Genomic DNA, 23,385 nt, shown 5'->3' on the forward strand with positions numbered 1-23,385 from the left:
TCAGAAACACCTGCAAAAAAAAGTGTTAAATTGTGTTTCCTAAATCTTATAACCACAAGCACCTAATGTGTCGCTCTCCTACGTGTTTTGAAAAAGACAAGTCGGGACAGTGGATATGGGACAGAGGTATGTATCTCTTTTGCGGTAGCTTACATACAACTATCATAACTCAATGCAACGGACTGTAGAATCTGCGCATTTCCTTTTAGGTAAATCGTAACTCAATTTTTTTTAATAGGAAGGGGTGGTTAATACTGGGATAGCCCATGCTTAGCAGATTAGAAAAGGGCGAAAATGGGACGAAACTCAAGGCCGAGCTAGGTGTCTGGGTAGGAACACAGCACAAGGAGAGCGCGCCAAGCTCCTTGAATCTAACAGAGGGGGCAAGTGTTGGGGCAAGACAGCCAGGAACAAGGCTTCAGACCCTGAGCTGGGTTCAGACAGCTGGCACCCGGCCAAGTCTCCAAATCCCCGTTTCATTTGTAGAACAAACATAAAAATAGTGCCTTCCTCCTCGTGTCCTTAGGAGAATTCAATGAGATAGTGTTTAGAAAAAGCACTTAGCATAGCAGTAAGCACTAAGTAAATACTAGTTGCCCCTATTTATTATAAAAAGCAAACAGGTTTCTTACCTCACACACAAAACACACACATCGCCATTGCCTGAAAATAAGAAGCCCACCTTCCCAGAATATAGTGCTCCGCAACTAACCCCAAATCGGCCTGCCCTGTGCTCCACAAGGCTTCCCAGGTTAAAATATCTCTCGTCCACTGGGATGAACGCCACAAATTGCTGTGAAATCACCACGTTGTAACAGGAAACGGCGCGCGGCCAGCCGAACACAACCTCGCCTCGAGAAACCTCACGCCTCGCGCCCTAGCCTACGCTCCCGCCTCCGCCTACGGAGCCCGGGCGGCGTCAGGTGACCTCTGGCCCCGCCCCCAGCACAGCTGGCGATTTCCCCTCCGCTCTCTCGCGCTACGTCAGGCGACTGCTGGCCCCGCCCTACCTCCTCCCCGGCGTTGGCCTAGTAGCCGCTTCCGCGTTCGAGTAGTTGCGCAGCCCGGGGCTGCAGCAGCGGTCATGTCGGCTGTTTTGCAGCGCATCGAGCGCCTCTCCCGCCGGGTGGTGCGCATCCTGGGCTGTAACCCGGGACCCATGACCCTACAGGGCACCAACACCTACTTGGTAGGGATCGGCACCAGGTAAACGTCCCTATTCCTCTTTAACAAACGTCCCGGCCTGCGGGACGCCCAGAGCTGGGGCTGGGACGCCTGCTCGGCGAAGGCGGAGAGGCTGTGCGCCCCTGCAACCTGGAGCTCAGTGTCCAGTCCGGTCCAGGCAGCGGCGCACCCAGGACCACCTTCCGACGCCCCCATCCCAGGCCTCCCCCAAATCACTGCAATACCGGCTGGTAACCTACCTCAGAAATGACTAATGAGGGTGAAATAGTGAGAAAAATCAAAACTACCTGCTTTTGAAACCCAATGGGCTTTGCCTAATGTTGAATGCCAGGGTGAGTGTTTAAGCTGTTGAGAAATTAGGATCGCCTGGAGTTAAAAATCCAAGAAAGCATTTACTTTGCTCACCTTCTGACTTTTCACTAGTGTTTTGCTCAAGAGTATAACTTGGCCTTCACAAAAGTAATTAATTGTGCTGAGGCCTTTTTCTTAACTAAGCGGCAGAGGGCAGGATTTTCATGCTTCCAAATTGCTGGAGTCTGAAACACCAAGGAGCCCCGTAGTTCTTGGGAAAGAGGAGCAGACTGATTTTGGTTTTCGTTACTATTGTGTAGCCTCATTTAAGTTACTTTGCATATGGAATAACCTATATGTATTTCTAAGATTCTTCTCTTGTTCAGCTGCATTGTTTTAGTGTAATTTTGCCTAAGTGGTGAGAAACGGTGTACTCCACAAAGGTGCATGAACAAAATTTTATATGCTTCGACTTTAGTATGCCCTAGGTAATACAAAATAAAAATAAAATACCGTTCCCCTTAAGCATAGAATTTAATTGTATATTTCAAGATGTGTTAAAATTAACATAACTGATTTCTAAAAAACAGTTTAATAGTAGTTGGAGTTTCCACTTGAAGTATCTGCTGGATTTGCCTTTTTCCAGTAAATCAGAATTTTAGATGGAGCAGAATGAAGGAACTAGAAGTACTGAAGTCAGACAGGCAGAAGTTAGGTTCAGAAGAAACAAGGCAGGGTCCAGTAGGTACAGGAGCTTTAGGCAGCCTCCAGAATCTAGGACGATAGAGAATTCAGTGGAAAAAAACACTTTAGAGTAGAGTCTGTCTTGTCTGGGACTCCCTCACCCCAGAAGTCCATAGGCATTCTCTTCTCTCTTCAGTGTGTCATGTTAAACTAGTTCTAACATCAGTACCTATTCTAAAAATTGACTAAAGTCAAAATTGCCCTAAAAAGTCTCTTAGGAGGCACTGTGTTAGAGATCATGTACGATCACAATAAGTTTGGTGCAACCTGCTTTTTCTTCCAGCAATAAAGCAGATGGCTGGTTCTGTTTGAAAACCAGATGAAGAAGTTGGCTTGCGTTTGGGGGCCATGTTGTGTGAAAAATACATACTGTTATCTTTAAACACTAGAACCACATTCAGTGTAGCAAAGTACTTGTGCTAAAAAGAGACATAAATAACCTGAAAGTAACTGAGAGAAGACATTCATGGTCTCCCACTTTACATTGCTTCCACTACTACTCACATAAAGTCATGGGGTGGAATGGCCAGTGGAATCACTCATATGTGATACATATATGATGAATCCATATAGTCGCGCTAGAATAAGTTAGTGTGTAGATAATGCTACTCTACCGTATAAAGTAGAAGTCAGGTGGCAAGCAATGAATACTAATTGGGTTGAGAAAGAGGTTCAGATATTGGTATCCACCTGTCTGCACAAAACTGTTCTAAGATCACAGGTGGCTCCTATATCACCAAATCCAATGGCATTTTTCCATTCCCATTTTATTCGAACTTCAGTATCTTTTGACACTTGACCATTCCCTCCTTGATTTGCTAATGGCACATTCTCCTGGTTTCCTTTTACCTCTCTGGCTGTTCTTTCTCAATCTCCTTCATGGACTCCACCTCTTTACCAGATCTTTAAGTGTGTGAGTTCCTTAAGATGTAATAGTCTCTCCTGTTCTCATCTATATTCCCTACCTACGTGATCTTACCAACTTCCTTCATGTCAAATGAATTTCCCTAAATGAATTTAGGGAATACCAAATGAATTTCCAAATGAAATTCATTTGGGTTTCAAATGAATTTTCCCTAAAGCATTACTAAACCTAGTGTGATGCCTAGTGTATAGGTACTCAGTAACATTTGAATGGATAAATAATAGCCAGATCTTCTGAAGAGTATTTCCATGTTCCTCTTCTGCTCAAGAAACTCTAAAAGGTGCAGTTTTAACCTTTATTACCAAAACTGTAACTCCCTGGAGGGCAAATAGTTTATCTTTTAATAGGGAAAGGCAATCTAATGTAGTAATTAGAGTTAAGACTCTCTACTCTTGTCACCTAAATCCAAACCCTAGTTTATGACTTCAGACAAGGTAGTTGATTCTCTAAGCTTCAGGTTCTTTATCTGTACACTGAGAATTGAATAGCATCCACCTCAAAGGATGTTATGAAGATTCAGTGAAATTTAAATGAAAAATCTAATCAAAAGCACTTAACAAATCCTAGCATATGGAAAGCATACTATTATGTTAGTTACTATTATCACTTCTTCCATCATAACATCCAGACAACACTAGGTTCATGGTAGGTGCTCAGAAAATACCTAATGATTTGCATCTTATAATGAACATAACACAGTATCTTGTACATGGTAATCATTCATTAGAATTTGAACTAAACTTATTCAACACATATATATTGAGTGCTTACTTTGGGGCCAGGACTGTTCTAGATTACTAGGGTTACATCAACAAACAATAATTCATTCATAGTAACTCAGACCTGAGTTACTCTTCTCTTCTCTTCCTCCTCTACCAGAATCAGGGGTTCTTAATCGAAACTCTATGGTCCTAAAAACAATATAGTTCAGGGAGTCTCACCTTAGCAGGGTGGGGTGGGGAGAAGCAGAATTATGCCATTATTAAAATTCCTCAGACTGAAAATTAGCCTTTATTCAATTATGAATATGGACAACAAACCATAGTGGTAGTAGCAGTACCTATGATTTTTTTCTCTAATATTTTCATTGCATATTATAGTCATGATAGATACTTCAAAATTGCATGTGTATTCATCTCCATTTAGAAATTATGATCATTGGGGCACCTGGGTGGCTCAATGGTTAAGCGTCTGCTGGGCTCCCTGCTCAGCTCAGCGGGGAGTCTACTTCTCCCTCTCCCTCTGCCTGCTGCTCTGCCTACTTTTGGTGCATGCACACGCACTCCTTCTCTCTCTCTCAACAATAAATAAAATCTTTTTAAAAAAGAAAAAAAGAAAAGAAGTTATAATTATTCTAAGCTTTGATGCTGATCTTGTTACTTTATATGGTAGTAAAGAAGCACATGTAACACTATAGCATAATTTTTTTTAATTTTGATAACTATTTCAATAGAATTGATTTATTTTGTAATCTTACATGTTTTATTTTATACACTCCAAAAAAAATTATTCTGAGACTAGTCCATGGGCCACACTGCCAGAGGGGCCCAAAACATCAAAAAGGTTAAGAACCCATTACCTAAAGTTGTCCATCAAAACCTACTGAAGTATTCCCCCTATCCAAAGAAAATGGGCATTGCAGTTAGAAAGGTGTGGGTTCAAATATATCCTGTGCTGGAATTCGTGAGTCTAGGCAAGTTACAATATTACATATATGTCTGACATGTCAAGGCCTCAGTTTCCTCATCTGTACAATGAGAGTAAAATTTTGGGATTGTTTTGATGATTAAATAAAATGAAAGAAAGCCGCTACCTTATTTATTCATCCAACAAACATTTACTATCAAGTTCATGCCACCATCTAGATCCTGGCAAAATCAGACCAGGTTCCTCCCCTCATGGAACTTAAATTTGTAGGCTGTGGGAAGGTGTGGAGATAGGCAAAATTAGTAAACAAGTAAATATATAATATGTCACATGGTAATAAGTGCTATGAAGAAAAAGCAAGGAAAGATGGCTGGCAGCGTCACCAAAATTCATCATAACCCAAACCATATTTATCTCAAATTTGCTCCCTCCAGTGTTTATAGTCTTCATTAATCACACACCAATCATCTTACCTAGAAACCTCAAAATCATTATTTTTTTCCCTTTCCATGCCAAATCCAGTTGTTTAAAAAAAAATCCTGTTGATTGTGCCTCCTAAATGTTTTTTAACTACCACCTCCATATATTTCCACTGCCTACAGAACCTCATAATGTATTTGTGGGCCAGTATATCCATCTAGTCTCCCTTTCTCCAGAAGGAGCAGTTATAACTCTATGTACTTGTAAAGTAGAGCCATTGCTCTATGGAACTTAAGGTGTAGATAAAAGCCTGTGGATAACAAGGCCATTGTCCCCACCTCCACCCCTGACCCCTCCCCCATTGGAGGAGAGTTTGTTTTTTTTGGCTGTGCATCTCAGGGAACAGGGTTAGGGAAACAAACCATCCCATATAAAATAGCCATCCAGATACTTCAGGTCATATTTACCCCATTTGAATGTTCTGCAGAATGTTGTTTATCTGTCACTGTTACTCTTTGTTCTCATAGCTTCTTCTTCCCACTTTCCACTAGAATGCAAACAGGATTTTTTGTCTTGCAAGAAAGGCATGGCACATAGTAGATAATTTATAGTTAATAATGTATTAATGAGTGAATGACTGAGACTTCTCATCAAGACTAACCTTCTCTCCCCCAACCTGAATTAGGGAGGTACTATTGTGAAGTGGCATGAATTAAAAAATTTATGAGTTGGTTCTTGAGGAGGAAGATGTCCTGCTTATATATATATACACATATATATATGTTATATTTATATACATATTTATATATATATTATTTACATATATGTAAAATCAGGAAAATTTTATAGAGAAAGACCATCATCCCATGAAATGGTGAGGAAGGGCAAACAGTATAAAGAAGGTTTAGAACCACAAGCAGAAAAATATAACTGATAGGGTTGTTTAGGTAAAGAAAGAAAGCAACTCAGACATCTCCCCGTGCTTCCCTATTCCTTTCATTTTCATGTGGAAGGAAGCCAGTGTAAAACTTTAATGATAAGTTTTGCATGTAGTGCAGAAGACTAGGTTTCTTGAGGAATACCTCTGAATCTAATTCTTTCATATCCATGAGACGTCTGAATACGTTGTAAAAGATCTCAAAGCCAGAGTGGATAAAAGCACATATTCTGGAGACAGAATACCCAGGTTTGAATGCTAGCTTTGCCATTTATTTGCAGAGTAACCTTGGGCAAGTTATATAATAAAATACCTCCTTTAAATAATTGTGATGAATAACACAATTAGAATTTGTAAGGTCTTTGGAGTAGTGCCATATTTAAGTGGTATGTAAGTATTCAATATTATTGTGCCTAGAACTTGCCAAGTTCAGACTTATATGGAGCTCTAAGATTTTTTCAGAGAACTTTTCTTACAGTGAGATTACAATAGTTAGGGCACAATATCATATAGCTGGTTTTCAAGCAGGTTGAAAGCCAAGCAATTTAAGCAGTTTCTTAAATGTAATAGGAATTATCTGTGTGAGAAATATGCTTCTATTAATTCTGTGTTCCAATTGTGTGATTATCGTCCATTTAATTTTCAGGAGAATCCTCATTGACACTGGAGAACCAGCAATTCCAGAATATATCAGCTGTTTAAAGCAGGCTCTGACTGAATTTAACACAACAATCCAGGAAATCATAGTGACTCATTGGCACCGTGATCATACTGGGGGCATAGGAGATATTTGTAAAAGCATCGATAATGGTAAACAGAAAATATTAATTAAGCTCTTTGAGAAAAACTATGTTTTCAGACTAATTTATTTCTGTTACAAAACTAAGTAAGCCAGTCAGTCACTTACTGAATACCTCATATACTTACATGGTACTTTTAGAAATTAATATACTTTTGATACTGCCCCCAAGTTTAACAAAAGAGAAAAGGAAAAGTCCTATTTTCTATTTCAAAACTCTTATCCCTCTTAATTTTCCCCTTTTCCCAGGGGAGAAGGTCAGTGGATTTTGTCTGTAGTAGTAATAATGACATTTGCTGCTTCAGAGCTAATAATAACTAACCACTCTTGAGCATTTACTATGTGCCAAGCCTGTGATAAACATTACATGGGTCTGCAAGGTAGTTTCTATTACTGTCTACACTCTAAACATGATCTCAGGTCTTCCATAACTTTAAGGCAATTACTATGATACATGAAAATGCTGGGGAAAGATCATTGTATTGACAGTTCTCCATCCCTGAAAGTTCTGACACTTTACCATCTTGGTCCTTTTACCCCCATCTCACCATCACACACATCGATTCCTTCCTTCCTTCCTTTAACAAATTCAAGTGACCACTCTTGTCCAGGCCCTGTTCTTGGCACAAGGGATGCGGCAGTGCACAAAACAAAGACTCTGCTCTCCTGAAGCTTGTGTTTTAGTAGGGAAGGTAAATGGTAAATAAATAATAGGTCAGAGGTGATAGGTGCTATGAAGAAAAATAAAGCTAAGTGAAGAAAAAGGGGAGAGAAAATAAAGTGACAGAAGGCAGTGGCTTGTATCTAAGGTGGCTAGGGAGAGGGAGAAAGCTATACAGGTATCTGAGAGGAGCCTATACCAGACTGAAAACATTGCAGGAGCAGAGCTACTAGAATTGGGGTATACTTGGCAAGTTCAGGGCATATGAAGGACAGGAGGGTCAGAAACATTCATTCACAGAAGAGACATACATACACATTCATCTTGTGTTATTAAATATTTTTAAATGTCTTCTTTTTAGGACTTGAGACTACAATTAGGACACCAAGATATTATCAACCAAAGCACCCCAGATCACCAGGCTGCCCATTATAAAAAACTCTTTAACCTCACTTTGTTACCCTCTAGCCTCCTTTCTTACAATCCTAGAGGACTGTATGCCACAAGAAATCATCTTTCAGGGGCGCCTGGGTGGCTCAGTGGGTTAGGCCTCTGCCTTTGGCTCAGGTCATGATCTCAGGGTCCTGGGATAGAGCCCCACATCGGGCTCTCTGCTCAGCAGGGAGCCTGCTTCCTCCTCTCTCTCTCTCTGCCTGCCTCTCTGCCTACTTGTGCTCTCTCTCTCTGTCAAATAAATAAATAAAGTCTTTAAAAAAAAAAAAAAAAAGAAATCATCTTTCAGTCTAAGTTCTCCTCACCTTTCTCTTGTCTATCTACCCATCACATTTTGTGAATTAAAAAACTATCCTGAAGGTTCTTGAGTAGCTTTGGCCAAATTTTTTAGCATGAGTTTTAATTTAATGTTAAATTAAATATTAATGTTAAACATTTTAAATGTTTATGACCTACTTTTTCTCCTTCATAAATCAACTTTATTGACCTTGAATTTGTATACATAAAATTTAGCCATTTTAAGGATATAGTTTGATAAACATCTTTGTGACCAATCTAGTCAACATAACGAATACTCTCATGACCCCAAAAAGAGGTCTCCTTGTGCCTGTCTGCAATGATTCCCCCTCTAGCAACCACTGATCTGCTTTATTTCACTATAGATTAATTTTGCCTATTCTAAAATGCCACATAATGGAAGCATACAGAATCACTCTCTAGCTTCTTTCACACAGCGTCATGTTTTTGAGATCACTTATGTTTCAGTATCAATAGGTTTTTCCATTATTGCCAAGTGGTAATCCATGGGAGGACTATACCAGGATTCGTTTATCCATTCATCTGTTAATGGACACCTAAGCTATATCTTTAAATTAAAAATTAGGAGTACCTGAGTGGATCAGTTGGTTAAGCATCTGACTCTTGATTTCAGCTCAGGTCATGATCTCAGGATCATGAGATCCAGCCCCGTGTTAGGCTCCATGCTCAGTGAAGAATCTGCTTGAGATTCTCTCCTCCTCCCTGGCCCCTCCCCCTGCATGTGCACACACACATGCACACTCACTGTCTCTCAAAAATAAAAAAAAATCCTTTTTAAAAATTTTAAATCATTTTTGGGTTCCATACAAAATAATGAATATTTGCATAATAGATTATGATTTAAAGAAAATCAAGGAGAAATTTGACCCTGCCTCATAGCCACTAAAATTTTAATACTTTGAAAAGTAGCTCATCGACTTTCATTCTGAACTGTACTGAAGCTAGACCTTGAGTTGCCCAGCACTGAAACAGTGCAGAGGTACCTTTCAGAATCTCCCCTCAAGAGTCCATGTATTTCTTCATTCTCTAAACCCTTAATTGCTAGCATTCATGTTCCATTTTGTTTTATTATTTTATTTGCTCCATATCATTTTACTACTTCAGTTAATTATTAGTATGGCAGAAATTTGTCAGCTGCTTTATGATGCTAACAACCTGTGGTTTTACTGGCCACACCAAAACTACAAGTGTCATTTGTAAGATTCCTTTGAAAAGATACAGCAACCTGCTTTCAAACATTTAAGATACAATCAGTGTATAATTCTAGAACTCCCAGTGGCTAGCAGGAAGCCACAATTTTACTAGACATGAGAACTATATAGTCCCAGGCTGCCCCAGTGTTTTGGCTTGTTTTTGAGTAAACCTTATAAAATATATTTTGTGACCTGATAAATATGTGATTTATTTTGCAGCTGAAGTTGGGCCTTTGCCTTACATTTCCCATCCCGGTCTTAAAGAGTCAAATGTTTGCTTCTATGCCTCTCAGTTAGATTGTGTTTTCATTAGAAAGTATTATAATATCACATGTTTGCATCAGCTTCCATAATTAGCATTAACAATGATGTTATAACCCATTATTCAAACCTTTAACAAGAAAGATTTTCTACTGTTAAAATAATCATATGATAGAGACAGAAAGTAGGTAAGTGATTGCCAGGGGCTGGTAGGAGGAGTGAATAGGGAGTGACTACAGTTGGGTAAAGGGTTTTTTTGAGGGATTTTGAAAATGTTATAAAATTAGATAGTGGTGATAGTTATACAGCTCTTTGGATATATTTTAAAAACACTGAATTATACTCTTTGAAAGGATGAATTTTATAATATTGAGTTATATCTCCATAAGCTTTTATTAAATATAACAATTATTATATGATTGCTTTCAGCATACCCTTCTCCATCCTGCCTAGACAGATTGTTATTGTGAGTAGGATGTGTGTGTGTTCATGTTTGTACATAACTTTAAAAACTGACACAAAGTTATTTCATAGTATGACATTTGTTTTGTAATTTCAAGATAATGGTGAGTTTTTGGGAAGGATTGTGTGCCAGAGGTCTCATAACTAGAAATATAATACCTCTCCTTCTTTACTGAAAGACAAAATTATACAGATTAAAAATAAACACATACCAAAAAACCTCCCCATCTCACTCCAGAATGAAGACAGCCTTATTATGTAATGCCATTTCCCAGAATAGCATATTATTTTTTGCTTCAGCCTCTAAGATATAAAATAATAGAGTTTGGGCTGGAGAGAGAAGGTCTAGTCCCAGTGTGTTTTATTTTTATTATATTTGCAATATTTCTATCTCCTTATCTCCTATACTAGCCTGACTTCTGTGCCTTGTCAGTTTTTCTCTGAATGTCTTTTTCTCCCAAGTTTCGTTGCTGTAACCTTAGTTCTAATACTCACATTCTTCCAGCTGGGTTATTAACAAGACATCCCCTCCTGGTCTTTCTGATCTCTCACCCTCCAGTGTCCCACCTAGAGCTGCCATATTGATCAGTTAACACTATTTGGTTTTCTTTCTAAAGAGAGTACAGTGGCACACATATGGTAGAGTTTAAATTCCTCTTTTCCGTGAAAGGCAATTTAAGGCCTTCCATGATCTGAGCTCATCTAATCTCCATGTCTTTATCTCCATGTCTCAGCCAGTGTTTTGCATTAGACAAGTTGGTAGCATACATTGTTGCACATCTGCCATGCTCATTATCCTTTCTATGCTTTTCCTAATACTGTTCCCTTGCCTATAAATCATTCTCTGTACCTTTTCCCAAATCATTCATCTTGTAAGCCACACTTCAAGTTCTGTCATATTTGTGAATTTTTTCCTAATTGTTTTCCTTTCTCTAAACTATTGCTTTTATTAGCTGAATTACCCATTTAGCATTCATTAAATGGTACTGAGTATAGTTCTCTAATTATTTCTTATCTGTAAGTTTTATTTCCCCAACTGTGATAGTTTTTAAGCACTTCAATGTCGCAGTGCTTGTAATCACTCTATATAGTATACTTGGCACCCAGCTGTTGATTGGTTAATTGATTTTCTTTGTTTCAGTGGGAGGTAGTATGGGTTAAATTTATTTTAATGGTGTAATATCTCAGTCCTGGGTTTGGGGCTTTCTTTCAGCAGTCACAGAAAGAACACTATGTTAATCATCATTTTGTTACTAAGTACTGCCATGATGCCATGACTTCTTTTGCTATATGCTAAGACTGGACAGAAAAACATTCCTTGGTTCTGTATTGCTGGCTCTTCAACACCCATCTTGATATCAAAGCTAGCCAAGATTATGAAGAACTACTTTCAAACTTTCATATAAAATAAGAGTGACTAGAAAATCACAAAGGCTTTTATGTAGACCTAGAAGGGCATGAGGTAGAAAAAATGGTTCAAATCCCAGAGATAGGCTGCTATAATCCATCCCATTTTCTCTTGTCTCTTAATGTTAATATTTTTTGCAGTCATTCACAGATAGCTGTATGAAAAGTTGATCTCTTATTTTTTTTGTTTTCATTGAAGAATTTAAAGAGCATACTTTTAATGAAATCAGATACGAAACATGACATGACAAAAGTGCAAAATTGAATGAATAGGTAGACTGCAGACTTAGAGAAGAACAAAATCATGAATTAAGCAACAGTGTTACAAAAGGAAGGAGTTTGAAACAAGAAAGAATAAAAATGGCTGAAATAAATTAATGGGGTAGAGAAAGGGCTTAAGAAATTACTGCAAAAACCAAATACAGGAAAAACATTAGGAAAGAAAGTTGATCTCTTAAAAGGCTGAATTATCACTTAGAGTATGACTTAATATATTTCATTTGTTTTGTTACTAGACACTGAATATTGCATTAAAAAACTCCCACGGAATCCTCCGAGAGAAGAAATTATAGGAGATGGAAAGCAACAATATGTTTATCTGCGAGATGGAGATGTGATAAAAACTGAAGGTGCCACTCTCAGGTCAGTAAATGTCCTTTAATCAGGGAAGGGGGAGGGTTATGTACGCGTCTTATAAAAAGGGAATAAAGGAAGATTTCTGAATTTTTGCTTGTATGAGTGAGGAATATCCCGGGAAGGATATAGAAGATCTGATAACATGGTTACTCTGGGAAGAAACACCAGGTTGCTTGAGAAATAGGAGAAAAGGAAGAATTTTCATTCTATCCACCCTTTTTAAGTTATTTGTTTGAGTTACATGATTACCAGTTTTTTAATAAAATTTAAATTAAGAAATAGATAAGTATTTCCTGCTGGGAATGGTTTCGGGCTCTACTCATCAGTTAAATTCAGGACTTTCTCATGCTCTCAATTGCAAAAGATGACCCATACGTAAAATAAATACATTTTAGGTCAGCCCCATAATCCCCCATGACCTAAATCAGGTCGAAAAGTTGTTTCATACTCAGTAATTTTAAAACTAAACTACGTAGGGTTCTCCTCTATCCCCCACAGTCTACTTGCTTTCTGACTTCAGAACACCTACTGCTCTCAGCACTTAAGATTTTATTTTTCTTCTAAGACAGAAGCTGGCTTCAGTTCATCTTTATCACTCCCCCTTTCCCCACCCACCACATCTTATCGTGTTAGATTTTACCTTAAAAATATTTGCCCATGCTGTCCCTTTTTCTTCATGTCCACTACCACTACTTCTTATTTAGTATTCCTATCTCCAGGCTCCCCTTTCCAAACTACCCTTCATACCCAATGTCACTTGAAATCTTGAATAATTCTTAGTGCCTCTGAGATCATGTTTATTCTCCTTACCATGTCACTGTCTAGCCCCAAACCACTTTTCTGGTCTAAGTTCCTACCACCGCCGTTGCAAATACAATTAACCATATCCAGATACCTGAACACATTATGTACGTTCATGCCTTTGCTCATGCCTTCTCCTTTACCAGGTATGCATCACGACTTTCCCCCTACTTGTCTCCCTCATAAATACTTACCTATTCATTCTTCAGACTTCAGTTCACAAGTTACTTATTTCAGGAACCTTTTCTGGGCAGAATTAACTGTTACCTCCCCTGACTTTTTTTTTTTTTTAAGATTTTATTTATTTGAGAGAAAGAGTGAGTGAGCGAGAGAGAGGACAAGCCAAGGGGAGAGGCAGAGGGGGAGGGAGAAGCAGGGAGCCTGATGCAGGGCTTGATCCCAGGATCATGACCTGAGCCTAAGGCAGATGTTTAACCAACTGAGCCACCCAGGCGCCCCTTTCCTCCTCTAACTTTCATATAACTTACCATTATTTTATCATAGCACTTATTAAATTTTATCGTAATTTTTGTATAAGTAGGTATCTCCATAAAAGGTCATCAACCCCTTAGGTTCACAGTATTAGTTAATGCCAGTCACCGTAGCAAACCGACCCCCAAATATATAATGGTTCATACATGAAATAAGTTTTCTTCCCAGTCCCATAACGTCCAGGAAGGATTCCTGATTATCAAGTGGCCCCCCTGCAGGAATGTTTTAGGCACCTTCCATCTTGTGATTCCACCATCCTCAAGAGTTGGTTTTAAGGTTTCTTTGTTCACCTCAGTCAGTCCAGTGGGTGGCAGAGAAGGAGCATGGAAGGGATCTTTCATGGGAGGCTTTCACAGACCAGACCTTCTGTTACACTGGCTATAAATTCAGTCATAGGCCACTCCTGACTGCAGGGAAGCTGGGAAATAGGGTTTAACTTCATGCCCAGGAGAAAGAGGAAGGAGGTGTGATGATAAACTAGCTATTCTCTGATACACAGCAGAAGCCAGATTCATCTTCAGATCCTCAGTCCCTGGCATATGGAAACACTGAATATTTATCCAACAGGTAATAAATATCTACAAAGAGGGCAGTGGATAAGCCAGTGAACGAGAAAGAGAAAATAACTGGGTATCCATGCCCCCTTTCAAGCCAGTGTTCCATTTTTCCTAATATGCCTTTGATTTGTAAATTTAATTTATAAACCCAACTAATTTCTGGGCAATTTTCTTAAAATGTTCTTGTTGGAAATATGATAGTGTCTCCTGTAATTTGTTCATGATACCAAAAGATAATAAACATTACATTACTAATTCTTCAGAGAGTATTTTTGACAATACTGATTTTCCCCATCACACATTAAAGACCTATCTCAAAGGCTTGGGAATCACAGTACTGGTTTATTAAATATCACAGAATCATGGATATTAAATCTATACCTAATTTGCAGATTAAGAACATTCGGCCCTTGGTAGTTAATTACCACCCATCTGCCAAAAAACAGACCATATATTGTAAGGTTTTAAGAGAGAGACACAGTAGGGAGAAGAGGCAGAGAAAGAGGGAGAAGAACAAACAGTCTCCCCACTAAGCAGGAATCCCAGTGTGAGGCTCCATCCCAGGATCCCGGGATCATGACCTGAGCCAAAGACAGATGCTTAACTGACTGAGCCACCCAAACTCCCCTATTTTAAGCTTTTTTTTTTTTTTTTAAGATTTTATTCATTTATTTGACAGAGAGAGAGAAATGGTGAGAGAGGGAACACAAGCAGAGAGAGTGGGAGAGGGAGTAGCATGCTACCCGCTGGGCAGAGAGCCGGGTGTGGGGCGCGATCCCAGGACCCTGGGATCATGACCTGAGCTGAAGGCAGATGCTTAACGACTGAGCCATCCAGGTGCCCCCTATTTTAAGCTTTTTATTAACATATACAACAAGAAAAGTGTGTATATCATCCATGTGCAACATGGTGTATTGTTATAAACTGAACAAATCATATGAGCAGCTTTCAGATCAAGAAACAACAAGGGTGCCTGGGTGTCTCAGTTGGTTAAGCATCCGACTCTTAGTTTCAGCTCAGGTCATGATCTCAGAGCCATGAGCTTGAGCCCCACCTCAGGATCTGTACTCAGCATAGGGTCTGCTTAAGGCTCTCTCTCCCCTTCCCTCTGCCCCTCCCCACTCTGTCTCTGTTTCTGTGTGTGTGTCTCTCTAAAATAAATCTTTTGGGACGCCTGGGTGGCTCAGTTGGTTAAGCGGCTGCCTTCGGCTCAGGTCATGATCCCAGCGTCCTGGGGTCGAGTCCCACATCGGGCTCCTTGCTCGGTGGGGAGCCTGCTTCTCCCTCTGCCTCTGTCTGCCTGTGCTCGCTCGCTCTCCCTCTGTCGCTGACAAATAAATAAAATCTTAAAAAAATAAATAAATAAATAAATAAAAATAAATCTTTTTTAAAAATAACTTAGTAAATAACCTTTTCACAAAAATAAATTATAATTATGCTAGAATTTGAATAAAACATTTAGTTTGCTGATGACGATGCTTCCTATTTCCATTTTTATCAAGTAAGTAAAACCCAGTTGTTTTAAATATTAACAAGAAGATTCATCATTAAGCAAAAGTTCCATAAACAGAAGGTAAAATCTACTTAAGTTCTCAAGTATTTGATGTCCAGTTGATCTGATCTGCTTGCCAATTTTGGGGGAAAAATACATTAGAGATGGGGACAATACCCACCAAGAACCCTTAGGTAAAAAAGTAGGAAGCAGGTTTTTCAGTAGGATTTGATTCTGAATATAACCTTCAAGAATTTTCTAGTAACCTGAGTTCCATTTCTCAAAGAAAAGTCAGTCTGACAGCTTTTGTTGACTATTCTAAATCTCCTAAGAGAGCCATCTTTATAAAGTCCACTCTATCACAGAAGTGGCAGAACTAGATAAATTGCCACCTGATGAATGGGAAGGCCACAGCTGTAGTTCCTCTGATCTTTAGCAAAGCAGCTCTGATGTCATCTCCTTTTTTCCTCCTGCCTATGTGAAGTGAATTTTAACACCGTTTTTATGCAGATTAAAGCATTAGCTACCCAGGTGACTGGAGAATTAGAATTTCTGATCCCCTAATTTAAGAAATCTGTTGCCTTGGCTATCAAAGAAAACCATTACTGAGTTCTGGAGTAGGGGGTGGGGGGACAAATAGAGGGTGCACTCCGAACCCATCAATGAATAAGACAGTCTGCAGACTCTGAAAAAGAGTGGTTCTCCAAGTGAGTTTCTGTAGATTAAAAAAGATTGGGGGTCTGTTTGTAAACGCATTGTATGTGTGATTGTTTGTAAGATTGTCCATAAGATACAAGCACACCCACACCACATACTCTTATAGTGGTGGAAAATGCCTCTTGGAATTATTTTCATGTAACATTGTATACTTTCATCAATAGGTTGCAATGGGTTTAATCAAAAAAAAAAAAGAAAAAGGAAAAGAAATGTCTCCATATCACAGTTTACTTTCCCTGTCCCAGACCTGGAGCGAGCCACGTCTGCAAGAAGCCCTGGTTTATTTGAGTGGGAAATGGTATTTCAGTTCCATCCAGAACTAAGTGTCAGGCATGCTCAAGACTCGTGGAGTGTTATTACTTCTGGGCTTTTCATAGAGTTAAGAAAAAAAATGAAATGATGAATTCATAATGATTCCTCAATTCAGATGGGAAACAACCCCCAAAACCTTAATTTCCTCATTCATGTATTTTTTTTTCTTTATCCCACAGTAAAAACCTTGCTTCTCAACATCAGTTTATTGTTTATATTGTCATACAGTAAACACAAGACAGTTTCGGAAACACAATAACCAGTAACACTGCCAACAATAAACCTATTAAGTAAAATTCAAAATATCCTTCCATTTCTTTTAACCTTAAGATACATTCTATTAAAGATATATAATCTTAGTATTTCAGAATTATTTGAACTAATAGTACCATGACTGTGCTATCTTTCCAGTATATGGTAAGATTGATTTCTTTCATGTTTAGAGTTTTAGTTTTATGTTTAGAATATATATTTATATAACTCAGAAGTTAAAACTAATAAAAAAAGTTACTATCAGATAAGTCTTGCTTGCATCTCTGTTCCCTACATCCCACCTGCCTGCCCCTATAGGCAGCTGTAATTCATTAGTTTTTTATCTATCTTCCGTTTCTTTTTACAAAAATAGGGAAATATATACGTATACCTTTTTATTTCCCCAACCTTTCTTGCACAAAAGAGCAACTGTAAACATTCTTTCATGCTTTGTTTTTTAAGAGAAAAGCCCTCGTTAGCATTTTTTTTTTAAAGATTGTATTTATTTATTTGACAGAGAGAGATCATAAGTAGGCAAAGGGGCAGGCAAAGAGAGGGGGGAAGTAGGTTCCCCACCGAGCAGAGAGCCTGATCCCAGGACCCTGAGACCATGACCCGAGCCAAAGGCAGAGGCGTAACCCCCTGAGCCACCCAGGCGCCCCTCTGGTTAGCATTTAATGAACCTCCTCCCCCATGGCTTGAGGACCCAGCTCCCACACACACCCATGGATTTTCTGCTCAGCTCTTCTGCTTTGCTGTCTTCAGGATGACAGGCTGTTTGGGGAGCTTTCCCTTTCCCAGAACTTTCTAGTAGCCCGACACACTGCATCAACGACAGGAGCACCTCCCTTCTTTTTTTGGTAGCATTTACCTGAGTCTCCTCACCCACCAAGGTTCCTGGTTTATCAAAGTTGACAGCTGGACTCTGGTTGGGGCTCTGGTTCCTCTTTAAGTGGTCCTGTCTCAGACCAACTTTTCCAAAGTAACCTGGATGATGGGTGTTGAAACTGATGCTGTGGTGACACATGCCACCAGCATTACCCCCGCAGATGCTGGCCAGTGGGGCTGCAACCGTGGCTCACGTGGCCCCCAAGTTTCTGGATCTTCTCAGTCTGGATGGCTGTGTGGCTAAAACGTGGTTGGTGATAAGGCCAAAAAGAGGTGGGGTACGGGGAGAACTTGCCTGACTGCAAAGGGTCTATAGCCCTGGCAGAATCAAGGATCTGCTTTGTGGCACATTCAGCAAAATTATGTCAGGGACTGGCCCAGGGCCATGCAGCCTCATCAGGGTGGCTGCAGAGCACAGGTGCCTGTGGACCTGAGATCTGAACCCCAGGCCAAACACAGCCCCAGGCTCCAGGACCCACACCAACCACCCTGCCCTGAGGCCTGCCTTGTGTGGCCTGGAACACTGGACTAAGGTCAGGGGGTAGGTAGTTGGGTTGCAACATAGGTACAGCTTGCGGCCTGCTCCAGCAGTAAAGCAGAGGCATGAAAAGAACCACACTTTTTTACCTCTTGACAATATATCCTGCAAATTACTCCATATCAGTTCACAGAGATCTTCGTCCTTTTTTTTGATGACTGCTGCATTGTATTCCATGGTGTGGTTTACCACAATGTGTCCATAGTGTCTGTCCAATGGTTGGGTATCTAGGTTGTTCCTAATATTTTGTTTTTATAAACAATGTAATGAATACCTTGTATATATTTTTTGTATTTGTGAATGTGTATTCTCAGGGTAAATTTCTAGCCGTGGGACCAGCGGGTCAAAGGGTTATGTAATTTTGCTAGAAATGCCAAATTCCCCTCCATATGTGTTATACTATACATTTTGCTCTCCCAACAGCAACTTAGGAAAGTGCTTTTTTCTCAAAGTCTAACCACAAAGTATATTGTAAAATAAACATCTATGCAAAGGAAATTGAAAAAAACAAAATGTTTTTAAATAATAAAAGCACTGAGTAGTGGAATGATTGTGAATTCATATCTCCTTTAAGTAGTTTCCTTTCTATTTTCGACATTTGCTCTAATTGGTGCATGCTTATTATTTATAAAATTTTTAAAAAAGGGAAAAGTATTAAATTTGTACTTCAGAGTGGGAAATCTGATTTAAAGCAGAGAATTTTCTGATGATAATTTTCAGTGGGCCACAAGAGAAAAGGGAGCTTTTTACCCAGTTTGACACCACTTGTGTCTTATCCAGAGATAAGGATGGAGAATAATTTCTTCTAAGCCTAAGAGTTTCTAATTGCTGCTCTCTGTTCGTTTTCTTTTAACCAGGGTTATACACACACCTGGCCACACTGATGATCATATGGCTCTACTTTTAGAAGAGGAGAATGCTATCTTTTCTGGAGATTGCATCCTAGGGGAAGGAACAACTGTCTTTGAAGACCTCTATGATTATATGAACTCCCTAAAAGAGCTATTAAAGATCAAAGCTGATATTATATATCCAGGTGGGTAGTTGCTTAAATCTAGCAAACCATTTGTGTGAAATGATGAAGAAGGTTCATTTTGTTTTGTCTATGTGTGTGTTTATATGTTTTCAGAGTTAGAAGAGATACCCATAAAGCAATTCTTTAAATTATGCCCCTAAGTCTTAACTAGCCATGCAATTAAAAAAGCTGGAGAGTTGGGGCACCTGGGTGGCTCAGTCAATTGGGTGACTGACTCTTGACTTCAGCTCATGGCTCAGGTCATAATCTCAGGGTCATGCAGTCCAACCCTGCATCCAGCCATCCATCGGGCTCTGGGCTCAGTGGGGAATGGGCTTGAGATTCTCTCCCTCCTCCTCCGCTCCTCCTCCAGCCCCTGCCCTCACATACTCTCTATCTAAATTAAGTAAATAAAATCTTTTTTTAAAAGGCTGAGAGTTACATTAATTACTTTATAAAGATACAAGGTTTATTTTTTAACACCCTTAAAGCTATTAATAGAACTGTTAAACAAAAGAAATAAATTTATCTTTTGGTATCTTCACTTTTGTTAATTATTAGATTTCTGTTGCAGGCCACATTTTAGCCATGAACTCTGAGCTTCAGTTTCTTTAACTCACACTACTGAAATATCTATAGCTTCTATGTCAACTCTAAAACTATATTAATTTCACTTCTCCAGAAAAAGAAACCTGTTTTAGTATCTCAGCTGTCACACACTGCTCTGCAGCATGAATCTCCCTTCCATCCTAAAAGTGGAGAAAGATAATAAGACTCAACAAGAGGGCCCAGAAGGAAAAAGAAACTAGGTTACCTAATTTTTTAAGTCCTTCTAACTTGTTCCTAACCAGAGTCACAGAAAGATCTGTAAATAGAGTATCATCAGTACCCTTATGTTCTCTTATGAGTTTCTCTTACTGAGAGGATCAGAAACATAGTGGAGCTGGGCATTTGAATTCGTATTATGACACAAGAGGAATGGAAGCTGACAGCTGTTTTTAAAGAGAAGAGATATATGTTTCACTCACACTGAATGAAGCAAAGCTAATGAGAGGCTGCCTAGTAATGGTTCTTAGAGTGTTTGCTTTAATGAATCCTTAAACCGGCTTCCTGATAGAGCAGGAGCTTATTTGTAAATTGTGTTCTGTAGCCACAGCCACCATATATGAGAGCCTGGCCAGTGCTGTGCAGGGACCTAGACTGTGTTGTCTTCACAAAAACCCAGTGACAGGGTGCCTGGGTGGCTCAGCTGATTTAGTGTCTGCCTTCGGCTCAGGTCATGACCCCAGGGTCCTGGAATCGAGCCCCTCACTGGGCTCCCTGCTTGGCGGGAAGGCTGCTTCTCCCTCTCCAGCTCCCCCTGCTTGTGTTCCCTCTCTCACTGTGTCTCTCTCTGTCAAATATATACATAAAAATCTTTAAAAACAAAACAAAACAAAAACCCAGTAAAGCAGGTAGCTTTACTTCACTTTACTGCCCGGCTGAAGAAACAAGCTCAGGGATTCAGACCTTCATGGCCCCATACAAGTAAATGATTGTCAATATTCTAACCAAAGCCCATGCTCTTTACATGATAACAGGTGAGTCTGCCTCTGAATATCTTGTTCTCAAAAATTTTAAACACCCCTCTTGCAGACTCGTGTCATAAATTCATTTGTACTGTCTTAAAGAGCAACTAGATTTTAATATAACTTAATCTGGGTTGTCGACATTTCTGAATTACTAGCTTATACGTAAGATTCTTAAAGTTCTACTGTGGTTCATGTGAATTTTTAATAGATCTTAGTCACATGAAGCTACTTTTTACATTCCCCCTTTCAATCTCTTACATTAAGTGTGACACAGTGGTTAAGAGCATAGAGTGATTGATTAAGAGCTCTCAAGTCAGCCCTCCAGCTCCATCTCTTCTTCAACGTGTAACTGTGCGCAAGTTATCTGCCACCCCCCCATATCTCAGCTTCTGCTATAAATATAAAGAAGGGATAATAATAGTTGCTACCTCATCGGACTCTTCTAAGAATAATATATATTAAACCTTTAGAAAAGTGCCTGGCAAATAATGAGCACTCTATAAATATTACCTATCATTACTCTTGTGGATGCTGTTTTTATTGTTAAATGTTTATTTTTTATTTTTAATATATATAATAATATTCCATACAGATTTTGATATAATTATCTGTTTTTTGGCATTGAGTATAATTTTTAAATCTTCTATCTGTATGGTTTTCCAAGTAATTCCTATTTGTTAATATACTTAGTGTGCTTTTTCAGTACATCATATGAATTATTGTTAAACAGAACAAATTAACTTCATTTGTACTTGATATGTTTTATCTGGTTGAAATAATTTTTTATAATTCTAATTCAGGACATGGCCCAGTTATCTATAACGCTGAAGCTAAAATTCTAGAATACATTTCTCACAGAAATCTCCGAGAACAGCAAATTCTTACATTGTTTCGTGATAATTTTGAAAAATCATTTACAGCAATGGAGCTTGTAAAAAACATTTACAAGGTAATTTTCATTTATCTTATTTGTACATAGCAATAGTTTTATTAGAATAATCTTTGTAATAGACTATAGATATGGTAAATACAATCCAGAACAGAATAAGTCTATTAATTTTATAAGTAGTGCTGCTTGTATAAATTCAAGATCAGCAATCTCAACTTTCTAGAACACAGAAGTTAAACAAATAGAAATGGACCTGGAGAACCCAAAAGAAACATTCCAAGCTATCATTAAACCTTACATACTTCATCTTTTAGGAGAGACTATTACCAACACCCTAATGATTAAGTTTTGTAATGATTTATGTATTATTGTAGCCATCTTGATAATTGGTGTCCTATCCCATAGCAAGTGAGAAGGGTGATCTGCTAGTGACATACTAGGTTAATAGAGTGGAAAGTAGTAGCAATGCCTAACGAGGGAGAAGAAGGAGAAAGTACATATAAAAGAAAATGACTAGAATAACTTACAATGTAGAGGAAAAAGTGCTCTCACTTCAGTGGCCTCTGAGTACATATATAACAGCACTGTAAGGCAATCAATTAGTATAATTCCATTTTTCAGCAAAGATTACCTGGGTTTAAAAACTGCCACTACTGGGGCACCTGGCTGGCTCAGGCAGAAGAATGTGCTGACTCTTGATCTCAGGGTCATGAGTTCAAGCCCCATGTTGGGTTCACAGATTACTAAAAAACGAATAAATAAACTAAAAAAAAAAAAAAACCACCTCCCACTACTACAAACTGTATAGCCATAAGATACATGAGAGTGAAAAGTACCTGGGGACAATTATAATTAGTAAAGAAATTTAATGTTCCATTGGCCCAAGTGATCAAAAAACAATCATATACTCAGTGTGCTTAGGTTAAAACGGCTAAAGATAAAAAATGCCATTGACAAAAGGGTAATATAAATATTTAAATTCTGTGAAGGAGTTCATTTTCTCATAATAATAGAATATAGCCACACTAGACTATACATTGGTACATTGGGATTTTTATTCCTAACTTAAGTACAGACAACAGAACTCTGGAATCACCCTCCCAGATGAGTCATCAAGCAATTGTCCATCCTTTCAAAATGATGATTCTGCATTTAGAGGTGTAGTCACTGTATTCACTGTAAAAATGTGTCACATACCTGTTATGTATAGAATGGCATAGGTATTCTAGAGAGATTTATTCATTCAACATTTACTGGATGCCTTTTGTATGCCACACAGTAGACTAGGTACTGAGATACAAAGATGACTGTACATCCCTACCCCAAAGGACTCATAGTTTAGTGAAAACAGACATGTTCAACAGATGCTTATAATACCGACTTAATCATTTTTGAGCACCTTATTGTGTGGTAGACTATGTACTCATTGGTTTACACTTACAAATGTAATTTGAGGCCCTTAATTCATACGCCTCGAATTTTTAATACATAAAGATACAATTATTCCAATGTAATAGACTTT

At 38.7% G+C, this 23,385-nt stretch overlaps 1 protein-coding gene across 4 annotated transcripts in view; it reads left to right on the forward strand.

Moving 5' to 3' along the window:
- Positions 1-1,073: 1,073 nt before the first annotated feature.
- The window catches only part of LACTB2 (lactamase beta 2), a 32,701-nt gene continuing 10,389 nt past the window's right edge, over positions 1,074-23,385 (forward strand). For all 4 annotated transcript variants that reach the window (XR_004384016.1, XM_032869219.1, XM_032869216.1 and 1 more), the window contains exons 1-5: positions 1,074-1,206; positions 6,796-6,959; positions 12,219-12,345; positions 19,246-19,424; positions 21,775-21,923. Coding sequence is in view for 3 of the 4 variants with exons in the window: in XM_032869219.1 (XP_032725110.1) it covers positions 1,085-1,206; positions 6,796-6,959; positions 12,219-12,345; positions 19,246-19,424; positions 21,775-21,923 (741 nt within the window). In the remaining variant the exon portion in view is untranslated. The remainder of the gene's footprint in view (positions 1,207-6,795; positions 6,960-12,218; positions 12,346-19,245; positions 19,425-21,774; positions 21,924-23,385) is intronic.

This window comes from Lontra canadensis, unplaced genomic scaffold (genome assembly GCF_010015895.1).
Source record: "Lontra canadensis isolate GAN:19392208 unplaced genomic scaffold, GSC_riverotter_1.0 scaffold37, whole genome shotgun sequence".
Lineage (NCBI taxonomy): Eukaryota > Metazoa > Chordata > Mammalia > Carnivora > Mustelidae > Lontra > Lontra canadensis.